The following is an 18929-nucleotide window of genomic DNA, read 5'->3' as shown; positions in this document are numbered from 1 at the left end:
GCGAGAGCAAGAGCACGCGTATTATATTAAAACTGATTTTTTTTTTTTAAATTATTCTTATACATCATAGTCACCTAATTAGGTTGCTTTTGAAAATAACATTGTAATGTGTATCTAAAACGAGGTTTCATACCTCATCATACGCAGTACATTTGTTTTTTGCCGTCCTGCGGTGGGAATTTACGAGGTGAAATCGAACGCATCAGCAGCCCGTTAGCAGTAAAGCAACGACCAAAAGAAGAGACACTGCAGCGGAGGACTGTCCGTAAGTAAAACATAATTTTAACGCCAAAACTGGCTGGGTTTTTTTCACATGAAGTGACCTTTTTATAACTATTTTAGAGCTCAAAAGCTTTTCGGCACTGAAGCTCGGACCTGCTTTGGTTCCGTTTTGATCAAACAGACGAAAAAAAAAGTTGATCTCATTTCCTCTTCTCGAGCGATACCGTTATCATTGCTCTGATAGATTTTCCTCGGGGTTTAATATGTGGGAAACCAGTAAGGTATCTTACTTTAGCCAAGTGGCTTTCCTTCGATTACATAAACTACTGAAAGCACGCGGGGAGTCGCTGCTGGAGATGTGAGCGAGTTGTGGGTTCACGGGTCGCATTCCCGCTGATTAAACTGAAGTGTCCAAAGTCACGTTAGGAACGGTTGTACACATCAGACAACTTCACGTTAACAGCCGCCTTGTACAAAAAGGCGCCTGTTGCTACTTATCTAATGTTAAACGGTTAGAAAACACTTTTTGTCTTGAGTATACACCTAAGATAAAGAAAGAAGGCAGTTAGCGTAGCCTTAGATAACCTGGTAAAGGGTGTCACCCAGACAACTTCATGTCTTAATATCTGTAACTGTCCGAGAATTTCAGATTCGATAGGAGTGAAAACATCACTAATGTGGCTTCATGGGAATACAGAGGCTCCATTGTGTGTGCTTTATCTGATTGCACCAGCTTGGGAAAAGTAATATATTACACATTTACCCAGAGGATTGGCAGAGACTGGTTGATTTAAATCTTTACCCCATATTTTATACCATCGATAAAGTGCATTTCCTTGGAAAGAATATATTACTGAATTTCTGATTAACATCCTCCCTAACAAGTCAGCTACCAGAATACAATACTGACACTATGTTGGTCCAGTAACTCCACAGATCACTTCCACTGTACTGATGAATGTTTGTAAAGCAGTAATAGCTTACTGTATTTAAAAAGAGGCCATGCAGTCTCTTTTTAAATACTTTTTAATTTGACCCTTTTTTAAAAAAATCCAAATTATTTGTTGTATATTAGCTTTTTTTTTTTTGCAACACGCTAACAGTTACTCTGAAGTGGCCTCCACACAGTAGCATCCACACAGGAAGTGATTTGGTTGTTTCCTTCCCATAGCATTGTCACTGGCTGTGGTTGGTAGTAGGGGTGGGGGAAAAAATCGATACTGTGTAGCATCGTGATATTTTGTTTGCTAATAATGAATCGATACAGGGACAGCAGAAATCGATATTTTGTTACAAAAAAGGTTTTTGTGCTCTGACTTCAGAGCATGTTGATCCTTTTTCTGAGCAAGAATCCTGACATTCCTTCACTGTCCAAATGTGTTTAACTTTTTTTTGGCAGCAATAAACATGACAGTTTACTTATTTTAATTTAAGACATGTTTTATTTTAATTAAGTTTAAAACTTATTTATTTAATGTAAAATTATATTTTGTTTTAATTTACTTTCAAATTCTTCAGTTGCTGAAGGGGCTGCATAGTTTTCATAAACTGCATAGTTCAGAATAGCTATAATTGTACCAGATGGTTGCGTTCAGTTAAGTTGGACTAGACTGTGATACAAACCGTTCAGTTTGTCAACAATAAAACTGAAATGAGAGAAAGACTGAGTGTGAGACTTTGTTATTAGAGAAAAAGAATATTGATAAAGTTTACCTTTATGTACAGAATCTGAATATTGCAAAATATTTTAAAAAATTGCAATAATATCGTATCGTGGGATGTATGGTGATTCCCACCTCTAGTTGGTAGTGGATAGGATACCAGGCTCTGGTTGCTTAGGCAACACTTGTGTATTTACTCCCCTCGTGTGTCAGTCAATGATATCCTTTGCACTCATTGGTGGTCAGTTCAGTCAGTCAGGACTAAGAAAAGTTTAACTGCCATTAACTTTACTGATCTGTGGTTTCCAGTTTGATTGCAGTTGCTTCCATAGTTCCCGGTCCCACAGAAGTCTGTGGGAAACTAGCCCTGACTTTTGTAAGCACTTTTCAGATTTTGTATCAGGCGACACAGGATAAAATATTTATTTGATCAATTTTGGCACTGTTCTATACTGTATAGAGCAGTGGTCCCCAACCTTTTTTGCGCCACGAGCCGGTTTATGTTGGACAATATTTTCATGGACTGGCCTTTAAGGTGTCGTGGATAAATACAACTAAATAAAACGAGTACCGGTACCCAAAAAAAAATTATTCATAACACACGGGAAAAGACCCAGGGAAACCAGAGTTAACAATAAATACCCTGTAAACCATACATTTCACACCCGAGCCTCAACTCTTGTGGCCCAGTACCAAACAAAGTATCAAAGTTGTTTGGTACCAGTCCGTGGCCCGGGGGTTGGGGACCGCTGGTATAGAGGACACTCCTAAACTAATGGAGATAGTGGATCTGGAGCAGATGCCATGGAGAGTTCAGCAAGGTGATTCACAGGCCTCACTGCACATACTGTCTGGACTGGACCCAGCTGTGCTCACCTGAAACTGGACTTCGGTATTGAGTTTGTACTGCTGCATGGTCTACAGCATAGAAGAGATCCTTTTTCCCTGATCATTACACGTGTACATGGAGCAGTCTGAATGATCTAGCACCACAAAACAATAGGTGGACATTTTTTTCTCTTGCTTTTATTTTAGATTGGAGCTTAAAGTGGCAAAGTTTAAAAAGATCTCCTTTTATCTTGTTCCAACTTTGTTTCAGCAAGTGTGCGTGTTATATAAAGAGCGGAGTTTATGCAGGTGAGCAGCAGACTGAGTTAGTGGAGCTACAGGTTTAAGGTAAAAATGTAAAGAGGATACAGATTTTTTTACCTGTTCAGCTGATAGCTGTCCATCCAAATTCTGGTCATCTGAATTTTTCATAGTTGCACATGAACATTTCTTCATGCTTGAAGTTTTTTTCTCATCAGTACTGTTGTGTTTTGTCGTTGGGCCCCACATGGTTCTTTACGAAGTATAAGTTGGTGCTTTAATAGGTGCGTGTTAAACTCGACTGCGATTGGATGATTTATTGGGTCAATGGAGCAGATGGGCTAGCGCTAGTTAGAGTATGCTCACAGTTTCGAAACATTACAGTTTCTTTAAGAGCTCCATCCCGTTTCATTTGTTTGGCTGATATCTTCACATATTGAGAATAAATTCATTAACACAGAGAAATCTTTAAGACTTAAATAACCTATGTAAGACAGAAACCAACATAACAACATAGGAACAGTTTTGCTGTACTGTTTTCACCACAGGAGTTAATCATGGTGCTCAAACGTTATTTAAATTCCAGTGGGCAGCATTGCAGCAACCTGAGTTTTCTGCGACTCAGATTTCTGTAATAACATGATTACACATCCTGCTGCAATAACAGTGTTTGTTGACTGAGTGAGGTTCAGTCACTGCAGGAGAAAACCTCTTCACTGAAAAAAATCCTACGACGAATCTGAAGTCTCAGAGTTGGTTAAATAGTTTAAAAACAACAGTAGAGTTTCTTTTTAGAGTAACTTGTAATATTTGTTGGAACTGTAATTGAAATCAAAATACACAGTTATTTGCACAGCCTTAATTAGAGCTGCTTCATTATAGCTAATGATTGCTTTCCATAATTGGACCTCGAAAACCACAGATTCTCTGACTGTCATCTCAGCCTGAGCCGTGAGTGAGTTTTGGCTTTCAGAAAACACTTGAACAGAGGTGCATTTGAATCGTAACAGAAAACAAACGAGTAATCACTTTATCCTAATTTTTCTGTTTTATTTAGAATCACTGGAAGACAAAATGTAAAAATGTTACATTTAAGAATAAACTGTATTTATGCCAAAAGCTGGAACTTGCTTTTTTATAGTATCCAAAATATTAAAGAATGCCTATCACAGATTAGCTCAAATAAAATAGAAAAGTTCAGTAAAATAAAATCCAATAAGGTAAAATTTACAATCAAGAAGGAGTTTATTTACACAGAAAAGGTTAAATAAGATTTTAAAAAAAGAGCGTCATAAATCAAAATCTATATTAAAAACAGAGCAGGTGCTTTGATTTGTAATAGAGGACAAAATGAGATCTTAAAAACAAAAAAGTCATTGTTTTAGGCCGAATATTTTCTTTTTCTGAATTGAAATTAAAATCTCATTAATAATCCAGTTATGTTCTAACCAATATATGAAAGTGTTGTGACCTCAGAGCTGTTTGCTCTTGTGACAGCCTGATAAGACAGCGGTCAAGGCAGACTCCAAGTCCAAACAGAGGAAAACTAATGGCTTTGTAAAACTGAGTATACTTCCTCACTTAGAGATGGAAAATTACTGCTCACAGTGAGAAAGAGCAAAGCTATTAAAACTCAGCTTACATGTGATGTAAAAGCATGCTTAAATGAGTCACTGGTGCTGTTTAGTGACTTGTAGTAATATAACTGATATAACTAAAGCACCACTGCTTGTTCATGCGTATATTACACAGTAAACCGACCTTATATCCATCTGTGTTCTGACATTTCACGGAATGATCGATTAGCTGACGAACGATAAAATAATAACAACAACAATAACAAAAGTCAGTGATTTCATTGTCCATTGGAAAAAGAACAGCCCTTAATATTTTTTATGCTGTAAAACTAAATTACATTTAAAATGAGCCAGTAGTTCATGTTTTACATTTTGGTCTTTTTTATATTTTCAACTTTTTGAAGGTGGCCTTGGGTTAGAATTCACAGGCTGGCTAGGCAATTTTTCTGTATTGAGTTTCCATGTTCTAAATGTGCCTGTTTTGGTTCTCTTTAGTACTCTAGCTTCGCTGTCTCTGCCACAACAAGTATTTAAATATACGTTTTTGAAACGCCAAAAGATCATGTGTGTCATCAGCCATCCAGGACACCATCTATTAAAGCCAGCGAGAACATGCTGAGCGCAGTGTTTCCTATAGCTGTATTGGTTTTTATTTAAGCAGGAAGTGAAACTCTTGAAAAGAAGCTTTGTTTCCCTAGAGTGCTATGGGTGTTGGCATGTTTCAGGATACTGGGAGTAACTCCACCTCCAAGAGAATATATGAAGAAGCCATTCGTCAGGGAGAACATGAGGCTATCTAGTTAGCATCAACTGGACTTTCAAAATAAGAGTGAGGAGGATTATTCATTAGTAAAATAGCTAGTAAATGTGGGAACACAGAGACAGACGGCCACTCATACTCACATCCAGCCCTACATTCACTTCTGAATCACTAGTTAACTTCACATGCATCGCTTTGGACTGTGGCAAGAAGCTGTAGTACCCAAGCCACTGGAGGAACATGCAAACTCCAACCAGTAAGGCCCCAAACGGCTGGTTGATTCAAATTCAGCACTGTAACTGAGTAACATTAAACTTCTTATAGGCTTGAAATTTCATATTTCAAAACTGCAGGAAATTACTGGATAAATGCTTCCCACAGTAGGGGTTCAGTCTGGATTTAGCCTGCTTTCTTTGTAGATGAGAAACTTTAGTGTCAGTTTGAAGGTTTCTGCTTTGTTCCTTGTTCAGATGCTGGGTGCTCTCAGTCGGTACTAAAAAGGTATCCAGTTGGTTTTTGTTTTTTGCCCTTTATCACCATTCCTCGCTGTTTTTCTTTCCCTCGTTCCTTCTCCCTTTTCTTTCCCCCAGTCATGTCTGTCCCGTGTGTAGCTAGTGAAAATTAAATAAAATAAACAATAAAAGCAAACAGACCAATATGGCAAGGCCAAGATGGTCCATTTGGTCAAGTAATTCCGTTGGGCATCTTTCTTTGCCTTTAGACAAAAATTCCGATGGCAAAAGAACCAAACGGGACAGGGGAAAAAAAAAAAGGTATCCAGTTGTTTTGTGTGTCAGAACAGTTTTCCAAAGGCTGCTGTAGAAACTGGCCATCGGGTAAATGCAGAACAAACAGGATTCATTTGATGAGTAAACGCACTCAAACCAAATGTCTTCAGTAAATTAATTCAGGAGAAAAAAATGTATTCATTTGATAAGAAGTTTATCATTATCATTTATCATTTGTTCAACAAGGAAGAAGGAAGAAGAACGGCATAAAATTCCGTCAATGCCACAATGTGCATGTAAATAAAAGTTAATTTTATCTTTCTCAGGACTCTGCAGGCAGTCGGAAAAAAGATGCAAATGAGGGAAAAGCTCTGATGGGTTCTGAAATTATTATAAGTACTAGAGTTTTTGGAAAGTTGAGTAAATTATGATTATATTATTGTGTTATATTATTATTATTACACTTCAATTCTGGCTCTGTTTGAGGAGCGGTGCTCCAAAAAACTTGGTGTAGTCCCTCTGCTCTTTTAAGATATGAACTCGTGAATATCCACTCATGTTCTGGTGGTACAGACAGTTTTTAAAGCATTTATTGTGGAGTGGTTTGCGCATTACCTTAGAAAGTAAAAGGTTGCAGGGTCAGTTTCAGCCACAGCCCTCCTGAATACAGAAGCAGCTGTTGCTTGGGTTTTTCCTTTGTCCCGTCTCCTGTTTTGCAGCCTTTGTTTTATCCACTTTGATCAGGGCCTGTTCACACGGACGGAGATGAAACTCATCTTTTTGCACCGTTTAATAACTTACAGCATCCAGGTGGAGTCAGTCAGCGGCTCTAGCATCTGTAGCGGCAGTGAGAGCAGAATTAATTTTAAAAAATGTCAACTTTTAACAGAAAGAAGGATATTTAGTCCCGCATATCATCGCACAATGAAGCTAAAAAGGTGTGACCAGTCTGTAACATTTGTTCTTGGCACTTTTTAGCCATGATAGTGGGTCCATATAACGCACGACCGTATACATTTACTTTCTTTTAGAAGATGTTCCAGTGAGAGTGAGGGTTGCCAGGTATGAATCAGAATAACCCCTGTTTGTGGAAACAGCTCCCCCTGAGAAGCAGCCTGTCCCCGTGCGACCGCTACAAGCACGCCTGCTGCAGCTACAATGCAAACGTCTACGTCCTGGGAGGCAGAGAGAACACATGCCTGAGGGACTTCTGGAAATACAACGTGGGTAAGGCCCCCCACCCATTAATAGCCATGTATATATAAAGATGCAGATCTATATAAAGACGGATGACAGAATACTTCCTTAGAAGCGATATCCTTGTGGCTGGTCGCAGAGTAGCCACTAGAAAGACCTCTTTTTAAAAATTACATATTAAGCAGAGTAGCCAAAAACCATGTTCAGGTACTCATTTACATAAAGCCCTCTCTTTAAATGACCAATTAGTCTACTACTTAAAACAGCACAAAAGAAACAGACAAATGTTACGACTTAACACTTTGATCTTCACTAAGATCTATCCTTTCAGGTATGGTTATGATCACCTCTAGCTCTGCCCTGGTGAAGGCTAAAATGCTTCAAATCTCCATCTTTTATATGCAGTCTTTTATTAGAAGATAGCACCAACTATTTCCATGGTATTTGGGCAGTGCCTTTGTGCAGATGTAGAAAGTGTTGCAAGTCGTTCAAGTTTATGTGCACACTGTCATTCATGAAAAAAGATGTAACATTTGTTGATGTTTTTTTGCTGCATTCTTATAAAACAGCCTCCTATAATATTCTTTTTGTAATCATCAGTTAACAGCACTGCTGTGTTCAATATTTCAGTGTCTGATGAATGGACCGAGTTGAGCTGCAATAGTGAAACGGCACCAGAGGAGCTAGAGGGACATTCTATGGTAGCTCACAAGGTACCTTCAATTTCTTTAATCATTGGACATAAAGCAGAGAGACCATCTTATGACAGCGGTGGGCATGCAGAGTATGTTTAACAGCTTTGAACTCTTCAGGGTTTCCTGTATGTGTTTGGAGGCCTGTTGGACTCTGCATACACCACATGCAGATGTGCTCTCTGGGTGTTCGACATCGGTGAGTTTCACTACAGTGCAGCGTGGGTTGGCAGCCAGTCACACTGCTGTTGTTGTCAATTCTCAGGCTCAGCAGGTAAAACATGTTGCTGCATGTCGATCCTGCTAATCCCTGTAAAACGTTTCAATCCTCTGTGTCACTAAAGCTGAGAGAGAAACCTGAGAGGGTCTCCATGCTCATAACAGCGGTGTCATGTGCAATACAGGTTACTGAAGTAACATGTTTTACGTATGTGAACAAAGTCCAGGTGACTCTAAAGACATATAGAAACCACATAAGAAAAGCTGATTTACCCCAACACATATTTATAGGAAAACTGCAGCTGTGTTCATTTCCTGCTCTAACACTTCCTGTGTTCTTCACTTCAGCTCAGTTGTTATTCTGCTTGTTCCAACATAACCTAAATTCCATCTCAATCACAGTTTTTTTTCAATTCTCACCACTTATTATATATAAAATCATATCACATCTGTAAAAAGCCCCCGAAACCCCCACCCTCAAAATCAATTGGTTCTTTTGTTTTCAATTCAATTCAATTTTATTTATATAGCGCCAAATCACAACAAAAGTCGCCTCAAGGCACTTCATAGATACAGAGAAAAGCCCAACAATCATATGACCCCCTATAAGCAGCACTTTGGCGACAGTGGGAAGGAAAAACTCCCTTTTAACAGGAAGAAACCTCCAGCAGAACCAGGCTCAGGGAGGGGCGGGGCCATCTGCTGCGACCGGTTGGGGTGAGAGAAGGAAGACAGGATAAAAGACATGCTGTGGAAGAGAGACAGAGGTTAATAACAGATATGATTCAATGCAGAGAGGTCTATTAATACATAGTGAGCGAGAACTATATGCTTTAGCAAAAAGGAAAGTTTGAAGCCTAATCTTAAAAGTAGAGATAGTGTCTGTCTCCCGAATCCAAACTGGAAGCTGGTTCCACAGAAGAGGGGCCTGAAAACTGAAGGCTCTCCCTCCCATTCTACTTTTAAATACTCTAGGAACAACAAGTAGGCCTGCAGAGCGAGAGCGAAGTGCTCTAATAGGGTGATATGGTACTACAAGGTCATTAAGATAAGATGGGGCCTGATTATTTAAGACCTTGTATGTGAGGAGCAGGATTTTGAATTCAATTCTGGATTTAACAGGAAGCCAAAACAGGAGATATATGCTCTCTCTTTCTAGTCCCTGTCAGGACTCTTGCTGCAGCATTTTGGATTAGCTGAAGGCTTTTCATAATAACTATAATATGTTTAATGAAGTAAATGTTTTACACAATTGTTACATTTTACCGAACTTGGATATTTTTAGAAGTATAAGCTCTTGAAGTTTTCGTTCCACTCCAAGTGTCACAATGTAAAGAAAAATCTAGTTTTTGTTCAGCATGATGGGATCTGTCATGACTTGCATAAAATGCAGCAGTTTCATTTCTTTGACATAGAGCAACAGAGACAAGCATTGAAAAAGTGCATTCTGGGTAAACTTTCAAGGTTAATATCCCCATGTGAAATAGGTGGATAGGTCAATGTAATGAAACATGTAATGAAACAACACTGGTGTTACCACAATCTTAATGAAAGTTAGGACAGATCACACTGATCAAAGCAAGTTAAGGTCCTGAAGATGTTTTTCTAAGTATTAGAACGGTCTCAGGATCAGCAGGTCATCCCTTCAGTTTATGAAAATAATTATTTGGCATAAGACAGGATATCCACTCTTGTCATTTTATAAACACTAACATTCAGCTGCCAGAGCTCATCACACCCACACAAACACTCACACAGAGTCAACCCAGTTTCATCAAACAGTCACAACCTTTTATGTCCGTGAACACCACTTTGCATCAGCCTGTTCTCAATATTTTGCAGTTTTTTGAAAGGCAAAATTTTTCCACATTTGGAGGTAGGCGGGGTTAGTGGCGGCATGAAGCGTTTTGCAGTTCACGCCAGAGACTATACGACTCACAGGTTTTGTATCATTTTTATCCCTCAGCTGTGAAAGGCTGATGGGGTATTGACACATGTTTATGAATGTAATAACCCAAAAATTAAGCGATGTAACATTGTCAAATTCTTACAATATATGAAAAATCTCAAGGCTAGTTTGAATTTCAGTGACCTGGACCTAAAGGTCAAGGTCGGAAGCAAAGTTTTCTGAAAATCTTATGACTGTTATAATTCAACAAGTAAGTCACCTTGCATCAAGATAAAATTGCTACCATAGGTGTAGTTAACAAAACATCTCGGACAAGTTCGAATCTCAATTAAGTTGAAGGTCAAGGTCAGGGGTCGTCAAAGGAGCTTGCAAAGAAAAGCGTCTGGACTTCTTTAAGTTACTTGAAGACGTTTCACCTCTCATCCGAGAAGCTTCTTCAGTTCTAAGGTCAAATGGTGGAGAGTCCCAGATATAAACCTAGTGGGAGTTTCCCCCCACAGAGGGACAAAAGGACCCCCTGATGATCCTCTAATCGCCTGAGTCAAGGTGTGGAACTGGGTGTGGGTCCCAATCAGCCAGAGTTTCGGGTGAGCTCATTGTGAAACGTGGCCCCGCCTTATCATACGATTTCCTGAGGTCAGATGGCCCAGGGTGTGAGTGGGCGTTAAGGCGTCTGGGGAGGGAACTCAAAACTGGATTATAGATGGCAGAGAGTTGGTGTCGTAAACCACCGCCTCTGTTCAAAGATGGTCGCTCACAGTGGACATAGATGCTTCTTTCACTCCTCTTTCAAACCATCTGTCCTCTCTGTCCAAAATGTGAACATTGGCATCCTCGAAAGAGTGACCTTTGACCTTTAGATGCAGATGGACAGCTGAGTCTTGTCCTGTGGAGGTGGCTCTTCTGTGTTGTGCCATGCGCTTGTGAAGTGGCTGTTTGGTCTCTCCAATGTAGAGGTCTGGTGGGGCCAGGTTTCACAATGAACTCACCCGAAACTCTGGCTGATTGGGACCCACACCCAGTTCCACACCTTGGATCCATTTTATTGTACGTCACTCTTTTAGTTTAATTTTCTTGTGTCATTTGTGTTTCAGCAAAGCAGAAGTGGGTGCAGTGGCAGGGAAAGAGGAGCTTGCTTGAGGTACCGAGCGTTTTTCATATCTAAATGATAACATGTTCTCTGTCTATAGAAAACAATCAGATGGTTTGATCTCATTATCAGCTTATAACAGAAATAATTAACCGCTCAGTCCTCGCGTGCTGCCGTTTGTTTTGTGTCACGCAGTCACAACACTTGGAAGCACATCAGTGGACACTGTGCACAGTTCCTGCCATCCTTTGCTTGTTTTAGCTTGTATCAGCGGAATAGAAGTCACACACTACCCACATATTTGTTAGAACTTTAAAGGTCAAATAAATGGATTTGCAGTGTTTCCCCACAGAATGGATATAGCTAAGTAGGAAGAGGATCACCAAAGTAGGAAGAGAAAGATTAGGGTTAGGTTGAAGAAGCCCAAATTTAATGCGTTTTTTGTGACTGTTCAATCAAGGTCATAGAAGAAGATCTATGTAGGAATACTGGCCTGCTTGTTAGTAGCTTACCATGTATTCTAAATGTATTTTTCTCTCTTTCTGTGTGAAGACCCAAATGCCGACCAACAGGAAGGGCCACAGCGCCGTGGTGCTCGGCTCTGCCATGCTCATGTACGGAGGATTCATTGACATGAAAGGCACCTCCCAGGATTTCTGGAGTTTGGACTTTAGTGAGTTTAAAACTGACAAAAGGGAGAATTCAGTCAGCTCCTTCCATATAAATCTAACCAAATCTTAAAATTCCCACCTCACGCACTCGAAATCTGCTGACCTTTTATGGTATTTGCCAGAGTTACTATCAAAAGATTAATTGTAGCTTTTGTTCAGCATGATTTTTCTATAAGCAACTTTGAGCATTAATATAATGGGATAGATCATAATTTCAGTAAACTGTTTAGTCCCACTTGATGCCAAGCTCATCTTCTAGCTGTGATTCCATCTTGGTCAATATAATTTTATAAACTGCTCATATTTACCAGTGTGAATGTAGTTTATAGCTGTGAGATGGAGAAACAAATTGACAATTAAACGGAGCTGAACCGTTTCTAGGAGTGAAATCTCCCCCATATTCAGTTAGAGGGCAGCATGTGAACATCATCAGCATTGTGACACATGCAAACACAATGTGAGCTGCAGAATGAGCATTAATTATAGATACTTGTTTGTGTGCGTGTGTGTTAATGGCAGATACCATGTCTTGGTCCCTGCTGAGTGGCTCTCAGCAGGACTCATTAGGCCCAGGCCCCAGACACAGTCACTCAGCTATAGCCTATCAGGGCTGCGTGTACCTGTTCGGAGGCTTAAAAGGTTTACGGGAGCAGAGAGACTTCTGGAAGTGGAATTCCAGCAGCCAGACATGGAGTTCACTCAAGTAAGTGCGGAGTTTGTCGGTATTTTTGAAAACTGGGTGCAGTGAAAAAGATCAGTTGCGACATTAAAACCACTGACAGGTAGTGATGGGCAAACTGAGACATACAAAGTTGTTGTGCCAGACTGGATCATGGTTTCAAAACAATCTCACAGCCATCTCCACAGCGACACCTGCTGGCTGCTTTTGTGTCAGTACTTGAACAGGCTCTTCTGTGAAACAACACAGACAAGCATTGCACATTTCTAGACAAATCTACATGTTATACCAGACTACCAATAATTATGATCAATACATGTTTTGGAGAACTTCCTTTACAACAAAATAAGAAATACTTTGGAATGGTTAAAGACAGCGATGACTGCAATGAACTCTGTGTTTCAGCATGTACTATTTTGCTGTGGTACATGAGGCTGTTTCAGTTACTTACTAATTCAGTGCAATACAAAACAAGCTAGTTTATAAATAATGTATACTGAAAATAGCTGCTCTGTTCATCATGATGTCCACACAAGGTCTGTGGATTTGACTGCGGCTCACTTTGTAAATAGGTTAAGTAGAGGCCCCAATATCATTTATTCTCTTTGTGACTGAATATAGCTAATTACACTTATGGAAAATGAATAAAATAAGAGAAAAATGAAGCAATACTGTCTACATTTGTCAAATGCAAAGATTTTTATTCAAAACATTTTGAGTCTTTTTGGTTTTTCAGCTATTCTTAGGCTGAGTCAGATGTTTTTTATTATTATTAACTGACGTTCCTAACCTTGGAAAAAGTCCATTCACAAGGCACACTTGTTGCAGGTATACATAAGTCTTTTTTGCCATGATATAAAGGTGTGAATATGTAACACATCACTCCTGTGAATATACTACTGGATCATATGCCCCTTGAATAAATTCATCTCTGTGGGTTTCACTAACCTGGCTGCCAAAAAGTTCCCACAGTCTATGTTTTTTTAATCCTGTGCTGTGGTTATTGTTTTTGCTGCTCCTGACTCTTAAGCTTTCTGGGAGGTTTTACTGTCATTATATTTGGTCTACACTCTGACAATAAAACCTAGAAGCAGTAGGTAAGCCGCCTGTTGAAACTATAGTTAAATGCACCAGTTAGCAATGGACCCAGACCCAGAGTCATTTTAAATTAGCTCACACTGGCGCTTACAGATGGTCAGCCTCTAAAAAACACAACTTTGCTCATTAGCTTTTTCAATTTAGGCCCAGTTTATAGCTGTATTGTCCTAATCGCTCCAGCAGTTTAGCAAATTACAAGCTTGCTACATTGCTTTTCAATTTTTAAGTTAAAGTACTTTTTGCTTCCTAACGTTTCTTTATTCACATTTTTTTTACCTGTGTTATAATTTGTGAAACTATATTTTAGTTGTAATTTATTTATTTTTTTAGTTTTGCTTTTAAAGAACTTTGTGTTTCAAATCAAGAAACTAATTTGCTTCAGATGATTTAAAGGAAGGCAGCACGGTGGTTAGCACTGTTGCCGCACAGCAAGAAGGTCCTGAGTTCAATTCCACCATCAGGCCGGGGTCTTTCTGTGTGGAGTTTGCATGTTCTCCCTGTGTTTGCGTGGGTTTCCTCCAGGTACTCCGGCTTCCTCCCACCGTCCAAAGACATGCAGCTTGTGGGGATAGGTTAATTGGATAATCCAAATTGTCACTAGGTGTGAATGTGCGAGTGAAAGTGAGTGTGAATGGTTGTCTGTCCCTGTGTGTTGGCCCTGCGACAGACTGGCGACCTGTCCAGGGTGTACCCCGCCTCTCGCCCTACGACAGCTGGGATAGGCTCCAGCGCCCCCCGCGACCCTGAAAAGGATAAGCGGAAGCGAATGAATGGATGGATGATTTAAAGGATTTATTCCAGATAGAGTGGTGTAATGCAGAGTAATGAGGCGTGGTGTTCATGGCAAATTGTAAAGGGTGAGAAATGAGTCAAACCTTGTAAAACAAATGCAGTTTTTAGCATAAAATATTCATAAGAAAACTTGACAAGCAGTCTGTTTCAGCTCCCCATCTGAATATTCCCACATAACATAACATGGCAGAAGAACCTGATCCAGTTGATGAGACAGAGAATCCTTCAGCAGCGGCTGAAAAGTGATCCCAGTTTTTTCAGCTGCTGCTGTCTCGTGCTGACAGGCTGACATGTGAGGTGGAAACACTGATTGTAGTGTGTCTGTGGAAAAAAAAAGGAAAGAAAGAGTCCTGAGGAACCGTCTCTTTAATAGTTTAGTAATACGTAAATTTATGTATATAAAGAGCTTCAGATCACTGAGATTTACATCTGGAGACTTTTTTTTTTGTTTTTTTGTTTTTTTGTTCTGGATGACTGAATATGTTACATGTAAAGACTTGTGGATAACAGATCATCAGAGTGGACTGATTCGTCTGGCGTTATGAACATGAACAGCAGTCCATAAGGACTAATGATTAGCTGGTCAGCAGTATAGTCAGGACTAACGTCACTTGTTTTTGCCCCCTGAGGCACAGGTATCATACAGCAAATGGAAAAAAACCAGACAGACAGTGTGACCCTAATGACACAATGTTACTGGAAGGTCTTGTGATTTCTAATGGTGATAACCTGACTTTGTAGATTGTAAACCGTTACAGTTACATTTAAGTAAAGTCTGAGAAAAATATGAGAGCTTAAGATGCAGATGTAATTGTTTGTTTCTCACCTCCCCTCCAAACTTTCTCTGGTTGGTTTAGAGGCGTTTTATGGCAGGGTTCCTGAAATTTCCAACTTAATTCAAAGACATTATCAGAGGTGCACGTCACAGAAATCACTGCGCATTAGAGCTCTGAAACTGATGAAGGAGACTTGGAAATCAAGTTTGCATCCAGATCAAAGGGAAATTTTACTGTCTGCATATTCTTGGTGACAAACGTACCACAAATAGACTCACTTTTTTTCTAATCTGTGATATATCAGCTTTAATTCCCAAAGTGTGAAAAGGGCTTTGGCAAAAGGAAAGGAAAAAGGGGACAGGAAGCTTGTAGTGTCTGCTGTGACACACAGATGTATCTGCAGTCAGTTTTTTGGTGTCCTCAAAACACACAAGAGTCAGTATTAAACTCAACACCTCACTCATCTATTTTTTTAAGATGTTTTTCCACAGATCATTTGCCTCCCTCCTCTTTTGTGTCCTCAGTTCCTCTCTTAGCATATTAGTCTTAGCCCCTCCCTACCACAGAGAGTAGAGGAGGCAAGGAAGAGACACAAGGAGAAGAATCAAGGCAGCTGGTGTTCAACAAAAAGAGATGTCCGTCCTTCAGGGCCTCCTTTAAATACGATGAGTGACACATCTGTGTCAGAAATAGATTTATCATCCCAGGTTTAACTGTGCAAATGATGTGTTTTATATCCAGGGGTAATTTTAATAAAGTAACATGGCACAACACGCCATATAGAAATATTATCACACACGCTGTGCAAGGCAGAGAGTACGATCACACATGGATCAGCAGTTTATCGACTACAGCTCCTGGTGCTCCCAGCTATTCTCCCATTCAGGCACAACTGTGGTCCAAACAGCACTTCCTGTCTGACCGGTCAGTTTAGCTCTGATGTTTTTAGCACTGACAGCTAAACTTATTTGGCATCATTTGGTGTGCTCTTTCCTGCAAACACCACCTGTGGTTGTTTTTTCTCAGGTACGGCCCTCCTAAACTCACAGGACACTCAGCTGTCACCTATAAAGATTCAATGCTCCTTTTCGGTGGAGGCGAGACCCAGGACTCTCCAAAGAACTGCCTGTGGAGATACAGCTTCATCACTCAGACCTGGATGCAGCTCACCACACTCCCGGGCTCCAACCCCCCAGACAAGATCCACCACTGCTGCACTGGTCTGGGTCCCAGCTACAAAACCAGTAGCACCAGCAAGAGCTTCTGCTCAGACTCAGGACTCCAGCCCAGGTTACTGGGAGGGAAACTCAAGCCGTTTAAGAACAAGTGCTTCCCAGCACCAGATAACGCTATAGAGCTGGAGACTTTCACTCCAGACAGAGAAGCCAACAGAAGTTCTTCAGAACTGGAGACCAGCAGAGAGGCCTTAATAGAGATAGATGGTCAGCGTATTGGAAGCTGCCTGACATTTGAGAACAAAGCATTCATGAAACATTGGAGCTGCTCAGAGGAGGAGGCGCTGGAGGGCAAGGATGGAGACATCACGCAGCATCTGCCCGACCTGCTGCTGGTGCTCGGTGGAAAACCTTGTACGAGAACCAGCCCCATCTCCATGTGGCAGGTGACGATGATTGACTGAATAAACGATTCTGTTCTCTGCGTGAGAAGCAGGTTTTAATAGGTGTTACAAGCTTTCTGTGAAAAAGAAAACATGAAATATTTTTATACTTTTGTACAGTTTCAGTGTTTTGATTTTTACATTTTTGTAAAATGTGTACACAAAGGAACAAAATCGGAGAAAAACAGGGATTTGGCAGTCTGATATTTGACTCAAAAAGCTGAATCGGGCTGAGCTCTGTGTTCTGTGTTTCATAAACTAGGCGTCAGCAGTGTGGAGAAGTTGGATACTGCTGCACTGACAGGTTTTCTTTGATGTTTGCAAACGTTTTTTACTCCCCAGCAACTGCTGCAAACTGAACCGACTCCACTAAAAGGCTTGGTTTAACACTTTTTGGGAAGCTCTCGCTACGGTTACAGTAACATGCTGTAGAGCACATCATTAATATGATTTGCCTTCTCCTGTGTCTGTCTGCTCCACCCTGTGTGTGAGGAGGTGCATCACAGAGACTGAGAGCAGAGAAAGGAGAAACTAACATGACTGTAAATAACTGGAGGAAAGACTCCCACACTGAGCTGTAAGGAGGACAAACAAAGCAGGTCATCGTTTTATTTATTTTGGTCCTGTAGTCGTTTATTCCTGTATTAATAAAGACAGAATCAGTGCATTTTTATTCTTGGTTGTACTCCCATTGTACACTTCATTATGTACACCATGCTACCACCAGGGTGGACCAACTTTAGTTAATTGTTCATGGCACAGATTCACCCAAGTTTCTGCAAACATTCCTCAGGGATTTTGTTCCACATTGGCATGACAGCATCACACAGTGACTGTACAGTGAACTCATTGTCCTCTTCATGATACCAGATACCAGATATGTGGCACAGCATGTTATCCTGCTGGAAGCAGCCATCAGAAGATGGGTACACTGTGGTCATACAGATAGGCAACAGCTATACTCAGGTATCTAATGAACTGGGGAAAAACAAAGCAAAACAGAAATAAATGAAAAATAAGCATTATTTAATTAACATTAAAATAAGTATTTGCAGTGTCAGGAGGCTTTGGAGTGTCTGTATTTACCATTGGTACTTACTGAGGCAAGGACATCTAAAGAGTGAGTCAGCTCTTTGTGTTGTGAGAAATTATTTTATTCTTCTGACCTCCTTAAATCTGTCCACGATCAATACCACACATCACATGAGACAGAACAGCTAATCTAAAACTGAACACTTGCAAACAATAAAAAAAAAAAAATCAACTGTAATGAGCAAACCTGCTAAGAAATACTCATTTAAAATACACAAACTCCCTTCAGGTGGTGCCAACAAAGGTGAACGTGTGTCTGAGTGAGTTAAGAATATTTCTACTTGAGTAAAAAAATGTTTGAAATTGTGTTCAATTCAATTCAATTCAATTTTATTTATATAGCACCAAATCTCAACAAAAGTCACCTCAAGGCGCTTCATAGATACAGAGAAAAACCCAACAATCATATGACCCCCTATGAGCAGCACTTTGGCGACAGTGGGAAGAAAAAACTCCCTTTTAACAGGAAGAAACCTCCGGCAGAACCAGGCTCAGGGAGGGGCGGGGCCATCTGCTGCGACCGGTTGGGGTGAGAGAAGGAAGACAGGATAAAAGACATGCTGTGGAAGAGAGACAGAGGTTAATAACAGATATGATTCAACACAGAGAGGTCTGTTAATACATAGTGAGTGAGAAAGGTGACTGGAAAGGAAAAACTCAATGCATCATGGGAATCCCCCGGCAGCCTACATCTATTGCAGCATAACTAAGGGAGGATTCAGGGTCACCTGGTCCAGCCCTAACTATATGCTTTAGCAAAAAGGAAAGTTTGAAGCCTAATCTTAAAAGTAGAGATAGTGTCTGTCTCCTGAATCCAAACTGGAAGCTGGTTCCACAGAAGAGGGGCCTGAAAACTGAAGGCTCTGCCTCCCATTCTACTTTTAAATACTCTAGGAACAACAAGTAGGCCTGCAGAGCGAGAGCGAAGTGCTCTAATAGGGTGATATGGTACTACAAGGTCATTAAGATAAGATGGGGCCTGATTATTTAAGACCTTGTATGTGAGGAGCAGGATTTTGAATTCAATTCTGGATTTAACAGGAAGCCGATGAAGGGAAG

At 40.3% G+C, this 18929-nt stretch overlaps 1 protein-coding gene across 4 annotated transcripts; it reads left to right on the top strand.

Annotated features, from left to right (window-relative positions):
* Positions 1-75: 75 nt before the first annotated feature.
* klhdc3l (kelch domain containing 3-like) lies at positions 76-17662 on the top strand. Of its 4 annotated transcripts, none has more exons than XM_087853212.1 (9): positions 76-265; positions 7135-7264; positions 7865-7947; positions 8047-8125; positions 11149-11195; positions 11697-11817; positions 12335-12518; positions 15902-16084; positions 16187-17662. In XM_087853212.1, exons 3-9 carry the CDS (start codon positions 7933-7935, stop codon positions 16797-16799), a joined length of 1242 nt encoding a protein of 413 aa, XP_087709338.1. In that variant the 5' UTR covers positions 76-265; positions 7135-7264; positions 7865-7932; the 3' UTR covers positions 16800-17662. The 4 variants fall into 4 exon arrangements, with proteins under 4 accessions (XP_087709338.1, XP_087709336.1, XP_087709335.1 ...); XM_087853210.1 differs by having other exon boundaries at positions 7072-7264; XM_087853209.1 differs by having other exon boundaries at positions 7069-7264.
* Positions 17663-18929: the final 1267 nt, after the last annotated feature.

This window comes from Neolamprologus brichardi, chromosome 16, assembly GCF_056152115.1.
Source record: "Neolamprologus brichardi isolate AB-2024 chromosome 16, ASM5615211v1, whole genome shotgun sequence".
Classification (NCBI taxonomy): Eukaryota; Metazoa; Chordata; class Actinopteri; order Cichliformes; family Cichlidae; genus Neolamprologus; species Neolamprologus brichardi.
This window is presented reverse-complemented; position numbering and strand designations above follow the sequence as displayed.